This window comes from Peromyscus californicus, unplaced genomic scaffold (assembly GCF_007827085.1).
Source record: "Peromyscus californicus insignis strain IS unplaced genomic scaffold, ASM782708v3 Scaffold_11__1_contigs__length_118956290, whole genome shotgun sequence".
Taxonomy (NCBI): Eukaryota; Metazoa; Chordata; class Mammalia; order Rodentia; family Cricetidae; genus Peromyscus; species Peromyscus californicus.
The window spans coordinates 27,866,313-27,886,764 of NW_026294402.1; the positions used below are offsets into that span (position 1 = coordinate 27,866,313).

Genomic DNA, 20,452 nt, shown 5'->3' on the forward strand with positions numbered 1-20,452 from the left:
AAGAGGAGTAATACTCCATATAAAAGAGACTCCAGAGATCTGTTTGGTGCCTGGAACCATGTGTGTGAGAGCACAGTGAGAAGGTGCCCCCCAGTGAATCAGGAACGGACAGTGAGTTCCCCTGACACCAAACCTAATGCACTTTGGTATTGGATTTCTGGCCTCCAGAACTGTAAACACTGTGTTTCTGTTTGTAAGTCATCCAGCCTGCCATTGTTTGCTGTAGCTTTTCAAGTGGACTAAGACATCCACCTGTTGTGAAGGGCTGTAGACAGGTTGGTACCTGAGGTGGGAGTGAGGAGGACTAGTTATAAACACACCTAGTTTTTCTCATTTCTTTTTCTATGCCTGGGCCATTAATGCCAAGTCTTCACTCTTTTCTCTGTTAGAAGGCACTAGGAGATTCATATATATATATATGTATATATATATATATATATATATATATACATATATATATATATGTACTTATTTCACTGTTTTTGTTTTGAATGTTGATAGCAGGAGTGATGTAATATAAAAAAAAGAAAACAGAACATCAACTTTCATGAATTTTTATATCACCTTCTAAAATTTTGTCTTTTTGTTCATAACAAACAATTAATCTTATTTTTCCCTGGATAGCACGGAAGACAGATTATAGGACCATTTGAAGACATAAGAAAATCCATGGTCACCCAAATCCCTTATTTAAAGGACATGCTATTTATGTGCATATCCTCCTAATATCCTTTAAATCATATCTAGATAGTATATAATACCAAATGCAAGGGTAACACTATTTAATTAGTTGTTGTAATACATTATTAGGTAAAAATGACAATAAAACTGTCTGTAAATGTTCAGGAAAGATATAATTATTTTTATTTATGTGTATGGATGTGCGTGTGTCTGTGTAAGTGTATTGTGTGTGCAAGTGTCTGAGGAGGCATAAAAGGGCATCAGATTCCTGGGAGCTGGAATTATAGGCAGTTGTGAGTCCCCCAAAATGAGTGCTGGGCACCCAACCTGGGTCCTCTATAGGAACAGCAATTGCTCTTAACCTCTGGCCATGTCTCCACCCTACAATTTAAAATAGTTTCTGAATATTTTCAGTTATGGTTGGAGGAATCTACAAATGTATATCTATGGTGTAACAGTTTGTCTATTCAGCATGCAAATCAGCATATATATATATACACACACACATATATTGAGAATATATGCTTAACGTATTTTATAATGTAGGATGCAAGTATAAAAAGTTGGAAATCAGTGTTCAGAACTCATCTTGCTTTCTTCAGGTAGACCTACCTGGTCTAGAAGTTACCCTATTCAGCTCAGTGAAGACCATAGGTGACAAGCTCCTTTAAGGAGTTTCTAGAGTTACTAATTCTGTGAGAGTCCTTGCAATAACAAGGGCTTTTTCTAGTCTTATTCATCTTCATTATAAAACAGAGGAACAAGCTTCCTAACAATGAAGCCACCTGAAGCAAGCTTCTCTATTGGGCAAAAAATGGAGCTGGAAAGTCTACATAAAACTATCCTGTGGGGCTTGAATGAAGCTGGACCCTTGTTCTCCATTGCAGCATCAGGCCACCTTTTTGGGTAGAAGAGAGTCAAGTATACCAGGCAAGGTCCTGGAGAGTGCTGCTGCTGTAGTTCCTTGGATGCAGTTTACCCATGACCTTGTCTCTCGCTTACAAATGGCTTAGAAAATGTTGAAAACATCATCAGCAACAGTTTCAAACCTCACTGATACTGTGCCTTCCACTGTATTGCAGTGTGTGTTTGGAAATGTATTGATGGCACAAGAAACAAGTAGGAAGTTTTTCCTTGGAGTCAATGAAGTACCACAGTGGATAAAAATGCGATGCGCAAGCCCGATGACCTGAGTTTGATTCCTAGGACCCATGCAAAAAAAAACCTGACATGGAGGTGAGCACCTAATAGAGCTGTAGGTGAGCTTGTGGATCAGCTAACATGAAGTCCACAGGGTGATAGAAATATGAAGAAACATTCTGCCTTAAAAAAACAAGGTGGAAGGAGAGAATCAACTCATGAAAGTTGTCCTCTGACCTCTACACCTGTGTGATAACATATGTATACACACACACACACACACACACACACACACACACACACACACACACATCCCAACAGTAATAAAGATAATAATTTCCCTGTGGGAAAGCCTTTGGTCTGGCAGTAATTAAGAAAGCAATGTCTTCAGTTCTAAGAGAAGAAGAAGGCACAATTTATTTCAGTCAAATTATTTTACAACATAGTCTTCATTGGACAGTTGTCAGCTTAACACTTAATATAGTTTAAAAAGTCACGATTACTTGCAAAATTATATATACTTTTTCATCTAAAAATATATTGCATATATGGAGTAGGAGAAGCCCTCGTGTCCACGAGGCAGGGTTTGTTCTTTTCGGGTCATTGCGTCTCTGTTATTTACAAACATTTCTAAAGCACTGCAGATCTCAACACATCTTTTCTTTAGCTCGGGCGCTCCTGTTAAATAACTGTGCCACGGCTTTTCTTCCTAAGGACACGGTGACTTTAAACGCCCTGTTTCTGTTCATCAATAGTCACATTATGCTTATTTAAAAAAAAAAACCCAACTATAAAAACGTACAAATAGCCCAAATGTACAGATTGACAAAAGATGTACAAATTATATTTAAAAAAATAACAATGATTGATTTGATAGTAAAACTGCATTTGTGACCGAGGTCAACTCGTTTATTTACTCTTTTTAATTTTTAATTATTCATTTTTAATACTGTGAGATATAGGAAAATAACTCTGCATAATTTATACAGTAAGTTGCCTTCTGATTGGTTGACCGTGGTCTGGTGGTCTGACAAACGCACAGCGCTTGCGAATCTGTCTGAGTTTAGAAATCCCTATGACTTCTCAAAGTTCTGGGACCCACTGTCATTAAAAAAAAAATAGCTATTTAATCCTCTGTCCTTCAGGAGTGTCTGTGTTTGTGTTAAACCCTCTCAGTTCACATTCTGACTCTTTCTGGAGACAATGTTTAGCCAAGTGCATATTGCCCATTGAGAGGGATTCTTGTGATACCCATGGCTTCTTAAATACACACATACACACATATCTTTCTTTTAAATTCCAGTTGGGCGAAAACTTCACTGGCCTCAAAGCCAGTGTTCCAGTTGCCATCTGCTGAACTAAGTCCTCCTAAGATAAGATTATAAACATCCTGACTTGATTTTCACTAAGTCTCAAACTAGACCATTACTGGTCAAGTCCATGATTCCTATGGAATCCTACAATGAGACCCGTGTGTTCATAAGAAAATGCTTTGGTCATAAAAAATACAAAGAAAATTTATACTTCTTTCTCAGAACCATGGTATAACCATTCCAGTAACCTAAATATTTAACTCATTAGATGATAGGAGATTGAGAATCCAAACTGGTGTACTGGCCCATGGAATGATTCATTTTTTTTTTTCAGGTAGAGGAAGCAAAAGTTTTTGACATAAAAATAATCATTTAAAAGAACAAATGCAAAAATTTCATCCAAAAGAAAGAATGTCCAGTTTTCTTGTCTGTTCAGGAACACTTAGGTCCTTTAGAGTCCAGAGCATCCAGGAAAAGTGAGGGCTTGAGCTGCAGCCAGAAGGTCGCTGATGTTAAGTTCTAGTAGTAGCTGCCTAAGTGTGAAGGCACATGGGTGTTAGGATGGCGGGGGACACTGGGGTTGGGGTAGATCCCGGCAGTGGGGGAGGTCCAGTATTGTGACGCTGCTCCGAAGAAGCTGGAGGAGGTGACAGGCATGGAGGATGGGTGGGGAGGGACAAAGTTCACCTTCTGTTGATGGGCGTGGTAGGAGGGCATGTAGGAGATATCAGAAGGGTACTTGTACATGGACGACTCGGTTGGATGTGGCTGCAGGGCCTGGGCAATGCCATGGAAGTCAAATTTGTAGGCATACCTTTTGCCATGCACTTTGGTCATAATGTTTTTATCATAGTAATATCGGAGTGCCCGGCTCAGCTTGTCATAATTCATGTTGGGCTTGCTCTTCCGCTCTCCCCAGCGCCTGGCTACCTCATCGGGGTCCGTCATTTTGAACTCTCCGTTGGTCCCCTCCCAGGTGATACAGCTGGCATTGGCACTGTCAGACAGGAGCTCCAGGAGGAACTGCCACAGCTGGATCTGCCCACTTCCTGCAGGCAGTGAGGAAACAGAAGAGAACGGTCTCAGTCCTGATGCTTAGACATGGCAATTTTCATCCTTCCTAAGAAACCCTTTATTTCCTCTTATGTCAGAATCATGGGGACAACCCTGTCCTTTGGAAAACAGAAATAGACACATAAGAACGGTACATATTTACAGGGCATAGGGTGATACTTTGGCATGTGTACACAGTGACTGATGATCAAAGTGTGGTAATTAGCATGCCCATCACTTCAAATGCTGGATCATCACTAAAGATCCTCTTATCCAGCTAGTTTGAAAGGTACAATAAATACTGTTAACTCTCCTGCTTGCCACTGGGATTAGCTTATTAAGCAAGGTTAGATCTTAAGACAAATGGGCAGAAAGGTTGATAATGAAGTGTTAGCTTTGTCTGTCTGAGTAAGCTGTTATAATTTCAGGGAAGCCAATCCTTTGGTTAAGATTTTTGACTCTTTCCTTCTACCTAGCCCAGAGTCACTATCTAATATCTACTTAGTACCGAAGTCCCTCAAGCCACTTGCTGTCAGCCTTAAGGAGTGTCAAGCATCCCAGAACCTCTTGGATGTGGCTGTGGGGAGTTGCAGGGAGAGGGTATCTCATGGACTTAAGGGTTCTCTAAGTGGACTGTCCTCCAGCAGAGTTCTAGTGAGTGGCTTTTAGTGTTAAGTTCTGCACAGAAGAATGGACAGAAGTAAAAATAACAGCAGGGCATGCTGGGTAGAGTCTTTATCTTCTGGACAAGAATGGTCTAGTTCGAAAGAGCAGGGAAGAGGCCCGTCCACAGCTTGTGTTTCCTGGAGTGTGCAGGGGCAGTAGGCATACAGGCCTGGATGTTGATGCCCCTAACTCCCAATCTCCATGGTTTGGGTTTAGAAGAACACATTTCAGAGTTATTTTTAATAGCAAATCCTTAACACATTGTCGAGTTCACTTGATGTGCGACTCGTTAGAGACACATTTCTTTTGAAAAGACCAGATAACTACAATACTCAAACCAAAACACTTGGGGACATTTACTCATGAGCCCCGTATGAAGAGTAACTGGGAGCATCTGCCCTCAGTGCAACATCTACTTGGGTCATTGACCATGAACATAAACATCTGTGCAGAGGTGCAGTATGAATACCTTTGTTCTCCAGAAGCACCTGCAGTCAGTGGACACTGCTACCCACTAACAGGTGCCGGACTGTTGCTGTGCACGACTAAACTTTGGTTGACTAAGGAAGCACAGACAGCTCCCCAGACAGGTCTGGACTCAGGACTAAGGTTGTTGTGACCTTACAGATACAGAGAACATTCTGGAAAGAAAGGCTTGCCAGCCAAGGTTAACTCACCAGGGTTGGCTAGGCGGCTGCTGGTTGGGCCCAGGATCTGATAAGGATCTAAGGAAACAACAAGAGAAGAAGTTTGCTTCACCCCTCATAGAACAAGTTGACAGCAGCAGCTCGATGACGAAGAAACCTCAACGGTTCCCACTTTATCTCAGGGTCATAGGAAAGCTTGATCAAAGACCTTGGTCACAGTTCCGACTCCGTCAACACGGAATAGAAACAGTACCGTTTCTTCACATTTGGTTTCTAAACTTTTAGATTATGCCGTTGTTATGCCCCCCCCCCCCGCCCCGCCCCAAATCACCCACAGGTTTGCAAAGGAGCTAACAGTCTGTTACACAGTGAATAAACTGAAGGATTGCTTATTAAACGGGCTTAAGGAGGTCCCAAGGTGATGACTAGCCGGTAATACTCTTCCTAATGCTGAAGACATGACACACGTCTGAGTTTTCTGATGGACCATAAAAGCCACCCGGCAGCCTGGGTTCTAGTCCCAGCTATGTCACGAACTGAATCATGTTTTGGACAACCTCTGGGTATCAGTTTTCTCAGCTAAGAAGGGTGGGTTGGGATCCTGGCCACACTTCCCTTCCATCAAAATACTGTGATTTTAAGCTTGGAAATGTCAGCCCTAACCAGAATTCATATTTTAGCTATGAAATAACTGTTTTTCCCAGTTATAATTGTAATTATTAACAAGTTAATGCAGCTTCTTCTTAAAACTTTGAATTAACTCAAACATTCTTAAAGCTTTTTAGTCCCCCTTCTTTTTTATTAACTTTTAATATTTATTTAAACGACACTGAAATAGTTTGGGCAGATGGTATTAGATTTTTTTTTCCCGGAACTTTTTAAAAATTTGCTCCACCTGACTTGGTTTTAACTTGAATTTCACCTTTTATTCACTTTCTGTATTTGGGGTGGAATGTTTGCCCCTCCCAAAGCAAATGGCTTGTTTAGATCCTAGTTCAGCTACATCATGTATGAAAGACAGTGGCGCTGAGAGCGCTGAGAGCCCCGGCTGTCTTCAGATCTGTGAAGGGCCTTCGTGTGGACCCTTCCCCAGAAGACAAAGTGGCCGGAGGGGAAGCTGATCAGAGGACGCTGGCTCAGAAAAGAACTGAGCCAAGGTAGGGTCGTCAACTTCCTGTTTGTTGTCAGCGTGCAAGCACAGGGGTGGGGGCGGCACGTCACAGGAGGTCATGCTGGAGAGGGTATTATAGATTGCACTCTCTACATCATCTCAGCAGTAAGAGTCTCTAGGTTCATGGCTTCCAAGTTCCTCTGCCTTAACTGCTAAGAAGATCCATCCCTAGGCGAGGGCATCTCCAAAGTAGGGTTTAGTGACGTGTAAAAGGCTTGGATGGGAAGAGGGGCTCCGGAGCTTCAGCTCCACTTGTCTTTTAAGAATTCCTTTTGCCCACCTGGGCCTCTGCTCCCTTCTTCTACAAAATAAGGCATCGGGCCATTTCAGCTTGAAGTCTCTTTTCTGTCTGATATTTAACTAATCGTTTCCTGGGTCCAGTACTTGCTACTTCATTCACAGATACTCTCTTAGAAAGAAGAGACAATGTAGGAAGTAGAGTTGCCCCTTGGTGTACATAGGGGATTGGTCCTAAGTCCCATCAAGGCTGTTAAAATCTGTGGCTGCTCCAGTTCTTTACAGACAATGGGGCATTTGGATATAATCTATGCATATCCGTCCATGTTCTTTAAATCATCCCACGATTACCTATAGGATACAAATGCTATGCAAAGGGTCGTATTGCGTTGTTGATGGAATCATGAAAGACCGCAAGTCTGTATCCATTCAGTACAGATGCAGATCCTTTCCTGAGTGTTATCGGTTGGTCTGTGGTCGGTTAGATCCCTAGACATAGAACCCACAGATGTGGAGGGTCCACTGTCCACTGTCTCACTCCTCCGTTGACTGTGGAATCCACAGTTGCATAACACACAAGGGAGAGGCTACACATCTGAGGCAGGTACCTGGCTGGGGCCGTTGCTCAGCATTCTTGCCCATGGTCTGTGCTCCTCCGAGGGGAGGACCTGTGGAGAAGAAGGCCAAGGTGATGAGTGGACTGTTCCTCATGGGCGAGAAATGTTCTTGTCTTGTATCCCCCAGAAGGAGGGTACATAACTGTAGCAGGAATCTTAGAAGGTCTTATTAATAAAATCAAACCTGAGGCCAGTTATTGGGGTGAATGCTAGAAGATCAGAGAAGCAGAACAAGCCACAGCTAACCTCACCTTGCCAATTCCTCAGCTGATCCTGTTTCCTCAGACTAGAAACCTCTGAGTCCTCATCCAGAATGAATCTCAGCTGAACTGCTGCTCGAAAGCCTGAAAGCTTAACCAGCCAAAATGCTTCTAGTTTCTGCTCTTCACGCCTTATATATCTTTCTGCTTTCTGCCATCACTCCCTGGGATTAAAGGCTTGCTTTCTGGGATTAAAGGCGTGAGTCACCATGCTTGGCTGTATCCTTGAACACACAGAGATCCAGATGGATTTCTGCCTCTGGAATGCTAGGATTAAAGGCGTGTGCTACCACTGCCCAGCTTCTGCTATGGCTTGCTATTAGCTCTGACCCCCAGGCAACTTCATTTATTAACACACAAATAAAATCACATTTCAGTACAAATAAAATATCACCATACATAACTGCTGTCTATCCACTCTCTCATTGACTCATGAGTTAATTTTACTGTGAATACTTACCATGTTGCTATGCTGGCACTGGTCTCCAGGCAGGAAATTGAGCAACGAACTTATATATTTTAACAGGACAGACAACATGAAACAATGCCTGCTGATACGGGGTTGTAAAGTTCATTTGAAAAGTGGGACCTCGACCTGGGAGAGTGGGTAAAAGTGTTTGCTAGAGAAGCACGGGGACATGAGTCCAGATCCTGAGCATTCACGTAAAAAAGTGTAGTGTGGCTGCATGCATCTGTAACTTGGGTCCCAGGAAGTGGGTGGTGCTAGCAGAGACAAGAGGATTGCTGAGAAACAGGGAGCTCCAGGTTTAGAGAGAGACCTTGCCTCAGGGGACAAGACAGAGCAATGGATCAATGTCTTCCTTTGGTCTCCATGTGCATGCACGGGAAAGTGCCCACACATGTGCTCCCCCCGCCCAATGCACACACATGTGTCTCCCCATGCAAACAGATAAGTTAAAAAAAAAAAAAAAACAGGATCTTTATAGGCATCTCTCCTGAGGAAGTGACATTTGAGCAAAGATCACCTGTTTCCTATGATTTTGCATTTTGTGAGGGACCATTCATGGTATCTCACACATGCCCTCTCCATTCCTCTCTGGCTTCCCAATTTTGAATGTGTGCTGCTTTTTGTGTGGTCTGTGGCTGGGTGTGACTGGATTCCTCACCCAGCTCTCTCTTCCCACTGACCCATTATTCTGTTGAGCATTTCAGTGACTCCTTTAGACTAAGAATTAAGGTCTATTTTCACAGCACCATTCACAATCCCTTTCTTACCTTTTGTCCAGCACACATCCTCAACTCCAGGAGTCTGAAGGTCTCACTGCCGGACATGCCACCATGGTCTCCTCTGACCTCCACCTCTCCAGGCTCACCTATCTTCTCTCGCTCCCTAGACCTAAACCTGGCCTGTTCTTGTAGCACTAACTCAAATGGTAGCAGGTGTGCAGGCATTCCTTATGTAGATTAAAAATGTTGTGTGTGTACCTGATTTCTTTCCTGTGCCTAACCCTCTGGTCTGTGCCTGGCTCATCTTTGAGAGTCCCACAGAGCCACATGCTGTATGCAGAATGAACAAATAATACACACTCATAACTGAGATAGACCCTGGTTATCGCTTGTACAATCGCAGCCTCATTCTCAAAATAATTTGCTTTACCTCCCTTCCATTTCCCAGCAGTTTTACTTCTTGGAGACAGTAATGTGGACACATTGGTCGAGGAGTGAATCATTCTCTTTCATCACCCCTCAATGGAAGATACTGGGTGGCTTTCACATCACCTCGTCACTGCAGGACAAATTAGTGTTTGTGACACACAACGTCTCCTCATATGTTATCCTTCATGCCAGTCTCTCTGACTGGGGCTAGGGACATGGGCATGACTAAGCCCTGTCAAGTGGAGAATCCAAGTCCTAGAGATTTGCTGTCCTGTCTGAAATAACAAAATCTGGACCAGTCATTTTTTCTTTTATGAATCAACTTGTCCCAAGAAACCTTCAAACTTTAGAAGTTCTAAAACCAAGCCAAGTGCAGCAAAACAAACCTCAAAATTATGAACAGCCCCTGCAAATTCATATTGATATCGAATCAGACAGCATGGGGACAAATGCTTGTTCCTAGTGCGTGTCTCACAACCCTATTCCCACCTCCCAACTTCCAGCTCCCAGAAAGTATTTCCGTCCCAAAGAATGGTTTGCTATTTACTTACTTTTGTTGAGGCCAGAGTTCATGTTATTGCTCCATCCTCCTCTCCTGACTGAGTCATAAGAAGGGTCTGTTGAGAAATAACAAATGGGGGCACGTTAGGTTTGTTTGGCAATATGAAGATGCTCTCTTGGTGATCAGAGGAGGTTAAATTTATTTCAGCAATAGTTAGCTAAACACCACTAAATTTCTGAAGTATACTCTTCCCTGAGGACTGTGGGGTAGGGTGATGGAAACATATTAACTCTAATTTTGAGATTGTCTCATCTGGGAGCTGAAACAGTAGGAAGGATCCTGAACTTGAAGTTGGAGGATTGGCTCAAATTCTGTCCCTGTCACTATTTGTTGTGAGATGTGGGATGGATCATAAGACTTCTCTGATCCTTGTCTTTATAGAAGGAAATTTTTGTATGAATTGTCTACCTTATGGGGTTATGCTAATGATCAAGCGAGAATACCTGTGAGCTACCTTGTAAGGTTTTCTAAAAATATAAACTACCATAAAGTAAGGGGAAAACACCTATTCAAAGATGACTAGCAAGGGTCTTGGTCAGCTCTGAAGAGCTGAGGAGTGGTGTCTGGATGAAAGGTCCCCTGGGCAGAGCATCTCAAAGTCCAGGTCTATGATACTCCTGCAAGGCCAACTCCAGCATCACCTCATGGCACCAGGGCTGTGGAACGACAGTCAGAGGTGTGCCCACACTGTAGGCTGTCCAAGGCCTCTCAGACATTTCTATAGGCAGGAAAGAGCTTAGTCTGATAACCACACAGAAAGAGGAAAGGCTAGAGGGATGGTTGGAACTAAGGCTGAGCAAGGAATGAGCAGACAGAGATGTTCCAGCTAGGCAGGCTGGTACTATATGGACTCTGAACTTTGTGGTACTCAACTTTTCTGATTCCACAATCATGTTCAGAAACTGCTTAAGTAACTGCCTAGAAACAGTCCTCATTTCCTTTTGCATTGTGCGAGTCCCATTGAGACATGGTACAGACCTACCAGAAGGGTAAGGATACAGAATTATGACTCAAAGTCTTTCCCTGAACAACAAAGGAACCATAAAAACCATCTGAATACCCGGAACACAAACCTCATCAAACAACTGTCTCCCAGGGTGCAGCAGAAACCATCCCCATTGGGCTGTCCTGAGCCTCTCAGACAAATTGGAATAAGGGCCGAGAGGATGGATGGATGGATGGAGGGTTGAATGGATGGATGGATGCATACATGTATGCATGCATCTGATTGCCTGGCTTCACTAGAACTGGCTAAGATGAACCGAAAGACAGGAAGTGTCCCTCTGGAAAAATCCATGTGCACATGCACATTCCTCATGGCTCTGGAAAAGTCGGTTCAGTTTTTAAAATTATAGTCTTTAGCAATTGGCACAAAAAGCAAAACAGAGCATGGGGCGGTGTGTGTGTGTGTGTGTGTGTGTGCAGCTGGAGAGGGAGACGGGGAGCAGGAAGGAGTCACAACTCAACTCCTTTAAGTTGTATGTTTTTATTTTTGACCTATTTTTCCCTTATTTCTTGAAAACAGACTCTCCTTGCTTAAAAACAAGCAAACGGTAAGCCAAGAAGCAATGGTTGTGAGCTTGGAATGAGGCTGACGACTTTACGGACACTTTCTGAAGGGGTCTGTGAAGCCCCACGAAGTGCATGTAGCTTTAAGATAAGCCACGGGCAAGGGGAGAGTCAGCTAAGTTTTTCTTTGGTCAGGAACAGGTTGCTAGTTTGACTTCCCATCACTGGTCACTGATTTGGGACCAACTTTTTGTACTGTGTTGTATACATGAAGTGCCGAACAAAACAAGGTCCTTACATTTAGACATGACGCAGTCCCCAAGATAGTCAGGTATTGTCGTCGTGTGCCAAAGACATGGTTTAGATGTCACTGGCTTACTGGAGACTAAGGAGGAAAAGGTAAGTAGCACTGGGGGCCTGTGGGACTTGAGTGGGACCTAACTGGAGGGTAGAGAGTGAGCCATGCAGCCAGGAACAGAGATGGGTGGTGTGGTGCTGTGGCAAAGCTGGCATATAGGGGTGTAGAGGGAGAGAAGAAAATGACCAGGAAGAGAGGGTTGAGTGACCATTCAAGACCTTGTGGGAGCTAAGCTAGCATCTTTGTGGCTTTCATGATTCAGACAATAGGGCCAAAGGAGGTTCTGTATGTAGTGACTCCAAGAAGGCCAAGTGTGAAGGACTCATGCATCCCAGGAGCTATGGGGAAAGCACAGAGGACCTAAGGGGGTGGAGGCCATTCTCAAAGGACAGAACAGAAAGTGGAATTAAAAGTGATGAATGTAAGTGCCTGTTTTAGGGTTGCTGTTGCTGCAATGAGACACCATGACCAAAACAACCTGGGGAGGAAAGGGTTTGTTTCAGCTTACACTTCCAGGTAACAGTCCATCACTGAGGGAAGTCATGACAGGAACTCAGACAGGGCAGAAACCTGGAGGCAGGAGCTGATGCAGAGGCTGTGGAGGAGTGCTGCTTACTGGCTTGCTCAACATGGCTTGCTCAGCCTGCTTTCTTATAGAACCCAGGACCACCAGCCCAGGGGTGGCACCACCCACAGTGGCTGGACCCTCCCTCATGGATCACTAATTAAGAAAATACCTTACAGCTGGGTCTTACATGGCATTTTCTCAACTCAGAGTCCCTTCTTTCAGATGACTCTAGCTTGTGTCAAGTTGACATAAAACTAGCCAGTACAGTAAGTAAAAAGGAGGGGACCCCATTAAGTTCTAGGAATTGATGTATGACATCTGAAGTCTGAAGCACCCCTAAGATGTCTTAAAGTTCCCAACCTACACTTGTCTCAGAAAGCACTTCTATAACTGTTCTGAATAATTGCTTTCTAAGTCCACTCAGGACTATGACTACAGTTACCTTTGACTTCTTGTTGCCTTTTCTTCTATTATTTTATTCTGACTCTCAGGACAGAGCAGGTGTATGAAAGTTCCAGAAGGTAGGAATGAATTTCCTGGGTAGTCACCCGATTCTTTGGTAACTAAGTGTTTTGAAGTTGAAGCTTGAGGAAGAGGGTGACAGCCCATCTTTTCTAAGATTCAGCAGACCCCGGGGGCGGGGGATGCTGAGCTTCATAGGCAGATGCTCCCACAAGCATATCTTGTGTCAAAGGCTAGCAATTCAGCCAACTGTTCAGCCCCCCATGGGTGAAAACAGAAGTGTTCTAGACAGAGAGGCTGCTCCACAATCAGCCTGTGCAGTGTCCTCATTCCGAAGTTCACAGAGCAATAAATGGCCAATGCCATCAGCAGGCGTCTTCAGCCAACGTGTGGCCCATTCAGTGGAATCAGACATGGAAAACACAGACTTCCCTCCTCTCAGTCTTCTTGCTCCTCTCTACATATGTGGAAATCTTTTCTCTGGTCCCTAAGTCTGCAAAGCACAGCCAATGCCCATTTACAGTACAATCTACTGTACTGTAATGCACCACAAAGGGGCTGGGATGCAGGAGACATCTCCGTCACATAAGACTGAATTAAAACCAGTGTTTGAGAATGAAGTATCAAGACGGGAAAGGCCAAGGCCAAGACCGTCTATCTGCCTTGGATGTTTGAAGACTAGAGAGCCTTGGAGCTGAAGTGAAATGTTCAAGTCAGCCCAGCACAGGGACCAGCATGACCCACATTAAAGAAACGTCACCAGTCCTAAGACCTGCACCATTGCCACACATATGAAAAGTACTTGGAGCAGAAACATGCTGACCAAATTGTCAATTACACCCCACCTCTGCTTCCCTCCATCCTTCTCATCCTCCTTTCCCATTTTCTTACCTATCACCTCATCATTCATTAATTCATGTTTGTTGTCCACACAGGACCATCAGGTCCTCACAGGCGGACTACTTTCATGGTTTGGAGTGTGTGGTAACACAGAGAACAGTGCCTTGCACATGGTGAGCACATAAAAAATACACGTGGAACAAATGACTGGATAGACAATGTCTTCTCCTTGTTAAATACACACAATCCCTGTTGTCGTCCACTAGCAGAAAAGCACCCAAGACTCTTAACCTCCTAAACTAGGTCTCTAGCTACTTTAGGCCTGTGGTGTGGAATTATACACTATGTCAACACTGTCTGGGCAGCGGTCCACCTATTTTGAAGTGGAAGCTGAAAGCGTGACCCTTCAGGGAGGTCAGGAGCTGGGTACCACTCATTTACGTGCCTGGATCAGCAGGAGATAGCACATAGGATGGTGGTCATATAAGGTTATATCATCTTGTGATGCCATCACCACCAAAGTACATTCTGATGTTTATATGGGTATAAAAATAACCCAAAAAAGGGGCTGGGGAGATAGCTCAGAGGTTAAGAGCACTGACTGCTCTTCCAGAGGTCCTGAGTTCAATTCCCAGCAACCACATGGTGGCTCACAACCATCTGTAACAAGATCTGGTGCCCTCTTCTGGCCTGAAAGCACACATGCTGTATACATAATAAATAAATCTTAAAAAAAAAAAAAAAAAAAAAAAAAAAAAAACCCAAAATGGCATTTATCAGAACTGGTCCCATTGTTAAACAGGATAATGTCATCACTAAAATGAGGGATTGTTTTTTCTCCTACTAAATGTCCCCCGAGTGAAAACTTAGCAGTGTGGTCAGCTCTAGTGCCAGACACACGGACAGATCTATTTGCAACCAACGTGGAAAAGCTGGAGCAGGGGGCCAGCAAACACCCTGGCTCCAGAGTCTGGTGATGGCCAGTGTCAGCCTGTGCACAACCTACAGGCTGTGGTGGCTCCCAGCAGCTGAGTGCACACACACAGACACCCCACACGTGGCGCATGGCGTCTGCCTCTTGACAGCTTGCTTTGGAGAAGAAAAGTTTGGGGTGGCCAAGAACTCAGTGTCAAAAATGTGACAGTTCAGGCCAGTGCCCAAGGTGACACTCTCAGGCCTTTTCTGTGGTGGCAGATGGCTTTATCAGCAGAAAATTATGCCCTGATTCTGACAAACTCTCTTTCTACTTCGGGGAAGGCTGACACCCCCTGGCTTTAAGGAGTACTAAGTTGACAAATCCTATTGTGATCCCTTTGCTGAGCAACCACCAGTGGGCTTTGCCTACGGTTTCTGGTTTCAGGCAGTCCTGAGGTCAGTTTTCGCCAAAGCAAAGAGACCTGGGCCTCATGCCGGGGGTTCTGGACTTTGCCAGCCATTGTGGATAATTTAGCTTCCCATCTATGGCGCCCTGAACAGTTTCTCCATTATGCAATGCTCAGTGTGGCTGAATGCGACACTAAATGGCCTCTTAGATTCCAAGACAGCCTCCCAGGGTAGAGTAATATGAGCTGTGAGCCCTGCTGGAAGGGGAAGGCTTTTGCTGGCTGTGACCATGGCATAGACACACCAGTGTTAAATCAGTCCTGGAAATATGGCATTCATCTCTGGAAAGACCTTGTTTTTTACTCTGATGCCTTCAGTCAACTGTCTGAGGCCCAGGTGCATCAGCCTCTACACAGCTCTTGACTTTGTCGTGACATCATCCTTCAGCCATCAGCAGCACACAGAAGGCTCTCTTTTGGTCCCTTACTACCCTGGGCCCTGCTCGCCATGACTTGGTGGAAAAATATGCACTTTCCTTGAAACTTCTCATTGAATTTCTGGCTTTTTTTTGGGGGGGGGGCGGTTGCAGGCTGGCAGCCTCTGTGCAATTTGTGCTTGGAAAACCTGGGTCTGCTTGCCAATCTTTTAGGGTACTCAGTGAACCCAATAGGTAAAGCTTGGTCTTTGTTTGGGGGCAGTCAGATGTATTAGGGCATGTGTCTGTGACTTTCTCAGCTGATTTTCTGTTTGAGGTCCTGTGCTTCTAGTAGGTTATATCTCTGTAGAGGTGGCTTTTCTGACCGCCGACCTGACTGGGATTCTCTGCTTTGGGCTCTCCTTTGGGCTGAACCCCTCCTGCAAAAGCCAACTCTGCTTCCTGAATCCCTAGTTCACAACTCAGGCACGGCATCTCATCTGCAGTCATTTCTATGATGCCCCTGTTTACATCAGTCATGACTTGCTCTTGTCTGACCTACTGGCCTGAATCCTACTTTAAATACAAGGCAAAAGTCACTAACCCAGAAGATGGGCAATCTAAGCACAGTTTGGGGCTTTGTCCTGGTGATGCCCTTTCTTGCTAGAGTCTCATGGTTATTCCAGTGGCTACACATGACCCTGGAATCAAGTAGAGTCTAATCTCAACTCTGTCTTCATTCATCTTAGTCCTTTGGTCATGTTATTCTGTCCTTTTGAACTTCAACTTTTGCTTCCCTAAAAAGCAGAATAACTAGCCTGGTAGTAGTAGCGCACATCTTTGATTTGAGTACTCAGGAGGCAGAGACAGGGGAATCTCTGGTCCATAGAATGAGTGCTAGGACAGCCAGGGCTACACAGAGAACCCTTGTCTGGTGGTAGTGATGGTCAGGGAAGCAAGGTAGCAAATGCCTTCCAATCTTGCTATGAGGATCAACCGTGTTGTCCATAAACAGGAATTTTAAAATGTACATGATATACACATAGTCTCTTCCATCTTGCCTTTACCACTACAGTAAAAGGAGGCCACAAAGCTCATTCAGGAAGACCTTGAGATGCTGGGCGGTGGTGGCACACGCTTTAATCCCTGAACTTGGGAGGCAGAGGCAGGTGGATCTCTGTGAGTTCGAGGCCAGCCTGGTCTCCAAAGTGAGTTCCAGGAAAGGCGCAAAGCTACACAGAGAAACCCTGTCTCAAAAAACAAAACAAACAAACAAACAAACAAAAACCAGGAAGACCTTGAGAAGGAACAGGAGCTCAAGAGTCCCAAAGGGTCAGCTTTACTCTGGTGTCCTTGGACAGTGATTCCAAGATGTGAGTTTCTTCCAAAGGAGGAGGTGGATCCGCTAGAACCCTGGTTTGAGAAACATGGTCTCAGAAGACAGAGAGGGCCAGTGGCTAGGCATGGCCAGCTTTTGTTTCTTCCATGACTGTGGACTGCTCAGGTTCCTGTTTAACTGGTCCTGAGGCTCAGGACGAGTCCCCACATCATTTAATCCATTCTCTAAGCCTTTCCTCCAGTGGCGTTTTTGTTCCACGGAGCTACAGAAGACCTTGGCATCCCCCAAAACTGCAGGAGGAGGGAGTTAAAAAGGGAAGTCTTCGCTCTAGCTTGGAACTCACAGACTCAAGAGAAAACATCCTGGCTCACATTTCCTTTTCTCAAAGATACTGTCCTGGAATCCAAACAGCCCCTTAGCCTCAGGACCAGCCCCACTGCATAGCACAATGGAGGCAGTGTTTAAGGTAGTCTATGTGCAGAAGGAAAAGAAGACACAGGAGGAAAATGCTGGAAAGAAAGGGTGGCTTAAAATATGAAAGGTTTGACAAAGAGCGAGCCGGTTCTGGGCACAGCCTTGCCACCATCCTGCAAGGCACCCTGCAGAGCCAGGGTCCTTCTTTCTGTCTGCCCTGTGGGCTTTCTCTCCAAATGGCACAGATGTCTGAATGGACTATTTATTTTGATAAGGCCTCAAAGTGGGGCTTGGGGGCACATGTGGAAAAGGAATTCAGATTGACTAGATGAATTGGGTGTTTGCCAAAATTCCCCTCCACACTGGGTTGTGTAGACACAACTAAATTCATACTTCTTTGGTCCGATGGACCACAGGATTAAGAGCATTCCAGCTAGGAAAAAGGAAAACATAACGGCTCGCTTAGGTAATGCAGCATTGTTTATGTTTGGCCCCCTGACCCTGCAGACAGAGTACCCACTTTGCCCACAAGATGTCCTCCTTTGCCATGGGCATTGAATCCTACATCTGCCTCACAGTTCAACTTTTGCATACCTTTCTTCAGGTCACGACTCACCGGCCACTTGTTTCATGTTTACTGTTCTTGTGTGCTCAGCTGTCCAGTGCCATTCTTAAGTATGACACCTTGCTGGCTAGGTGATCTTCTCTGCAGCAGAGGGACTGGATCTTAGTCACCTTTGTCCCTGCCTGCCCCACCCCTGTACTAGCTTATCGGGTTGAGCGGACACATCCCACTACATAGTCATTCATTCCACCAAGTTTTATTGAATGCCTGCTCTGTTGCCAGACACATTTATGTGCCTAGAATACAACATTGGCTAGGCAAACACCCTTCCTCTGTGGAAGTTAATTCAAAACAAATAGTAAACTGTGCAGTAGATTAGAAGGTGCTGAATGGGATGGAGCAAAGCAAGCCGGGAGAGGGAGTAGGCAGGGCTGGGTATGAGGGCCCCCCTGAAAACATATAATTTGAGCAAAGATTCGGACCGTCTAACCTGACTCAAATGGAGCTCTCTGCAGCACCATCGTTTCCCTCTGACAAGCACTGGGATTGTCCTGGGTTGAGAGCAAAGACTTTCGGGACACTCGGCTCCTTTTTGTTAGTTCACGTCTAGTGGGAGCTGCTTGATGCTGGAGGACAGTAAGATCTAAAAGCTCTACAGGGTCTTTCCACTGTTTGGATGAGGGTCAGAAAAGGGTGAGCAGGCCCAGTAGTTAAACAGCCTGCTGATTTCTGCTTATTCAGACTCGGGCCCATCTCCCAATCGGTGACTTAAGACGGGCTATTCAACATTTCCTGAGACTGGCCTTCTGACAGGCAGCTGAAGAGCTGAAGCGGTTTCCAGGGAAGGACGTATCTTTGGTGTCATCATGGGGGAGGTGGACAGGTGAGGTCAAACTAAAGGAAACTACATTGCTTTGCTCTGGCCTGGCAGGTGAGAAGACCATGTCGAACCTGGAGTCTTACCTCTGAGTTTCTGAGAAAATGGTCCCAAGTTTTGGTAGCAGAATATGGTCCCATTCTATCACAGAATGGGAGGCCCTGTTTCAGACTTCGAGGGACCCCAGACATGATCTAAGCCAGACATGCAAATGAGTATAGGACTCAAGGTCCAAAGCTGGGAGACAGCATATGTGACCACGTAAGAATTTTAATAGAAATTGAAAATATGACTCAGAGTATCAGAACTGACTTTCTTTAAACTGATCTAGGCTATTGGGCAGGGCTGGTGAATAACTATGCGAGCAAGCCAAAGCTTTTTAGGTTTGCAGATTTTTCAAAATTATACCAAGAACAGTTTTTTGTCTCTTTGGAAAAATGATAACGGAATCTTACCAAGCACTGGACTATGTTGGGGTGTCATTTAATGCTTTAAAGATATTTTGGGGGAAGCAATCTCACTGTTTCCAAACAGTAAAACCATTGGCTGCAAAGGAAGGAACTCAGGATTTGGAGGTTCCCACTCTGTATTCCAATTCCCTCCTCACCATTTATGTGCTGTGTGAACCTTGGCAAGTGACTTCACCTCTCTGACCTCAGTTCATGAGAGGTATAGTCTTGTGGAAAAGAACTGATTAGTTGTAAATTTCAGACTTCCTGAGAGTTAACAGTATACTTAATCCTCACAGAGATCTTTGGAGAATAGAAGAGATCATGTATACAAAGAGGCTTCACACACTCCAAAGTGTCCTACAGAATTCTAGTTCATGGTGTTCCAGTTAGTGTTTTGGTGTATGCGTACATACGCATGAGTATGTGCTAGTTCGCTCACCTTGGTATGTACATGTGGAGGCCGGAGGTGGGCTTTGAGTATATGCCTCTATTGTTCTCCACATTATTATTAGCATTCAGTAGTATGAGTGCTACTGTTTTGAGAGGAGGTCCTTCACTGGCCTTCTGACAGGCAGCTGAAGAGCTGAAGCGGTTTCCAGGGAAGGACGTATCTTTGGTGTCATCATGGGGGAGGTGGACAGGTGAGGTCAAACTAAAGGAAACTACATTGCTTTGCTCTGGCCTGGCAGGTGAGTAGGTCATGTCGAACCTGGAGTCTTACCTCTGAGTCTCTGTGAAAATGGTCCCAGTTTTGGTAGCAGAATATGGTCCCACTCTATCACGGAACGGGAGGCCTGTTCACAGAATCTGAAGTTCACTGTTTTGGCCGGTGACTGGCTGGCCAGTGAGCCCCCTGTTCCCAGATGTCTTTATTTCCAGGCTGGGATGACAGATGCCTGCCACCTTGCCTGTGTTTCTTTTTTTGGATGTGAGTACTTGGGACCTGAACTCAGGTCTTCCTATTTGTGCAGCATGTTACACGGGAAGCCATCCCCCCCCCCTTTTAGGTGTTATTCATAGGAGAGAAGGAATTCATTTTTCTTGTGCTAGCTAAGCTAATTTCTTCTGGTTCTTTCTTTAGTGGAGGAAGACTGAGTAAATATTTAGCTCAATTGAAAAAGATTAGCTTTTCTTTCCCAGTGAATCCATCAATTGTCAATGTTATTTACTGAAAATCTACAGGGTGGGAGGAAAGAATACTGGGCAAAACTCACAATTAAAGATGACAAGGTAATCTGTAATTAGGTCCAGAAATAGCTTGTGGATATGGGGCTCAGGGAAGAGACTCAGTTTGCAGAGGTAAGGTAAACACACTCTGAGCCAGGTATGATTGATTTGGGCTTTGAAGGTTTGTTGGATTTTGACA

The 20,452-nt window shown here is 44.7% G+C and overlaps 1 protein-coding gene across 1 annotated transcript in view; it reads right to left on the bottom strand.

The window, feature by feature from the left end:
• Positions 1 to 2,595: 2,595 nt before the first annotated feature.
• Fli1 (Fli-1 proto-oncogene, ETS transcription factor) overlaps positions 2,596 to 20,452 on the bottom strand; it is a 119,818-nt gene continuing 101,961 nt past the window's right edge. Inside the window, exons 6-9 of the mRNA XM_052755994.1 lie at positions 9,954 to 10,019; positions 7,517 to 7,576; positions 5,531 to 5,578; positions 2,596 to 4,183 (exon numbers count right to left, since the gene is read on the bottom strand). Of these exons, the coding sequence (XP_052611954.1) occupies positions 3,654 to 4,183; positions 5,531 to 5,578; positions 7,517 to 7,576; positions 9,954 to 10,019 (704 nt within the window). The 3' untranslated portion in view covers positions 2,596 to 3,653. The remainder of the gene's footprint in view (positions 4,184 to 5,530; positions 5,579 to 7,516; positions 7,577 to 9,953; positions 10,020 to 20,452) is intronic.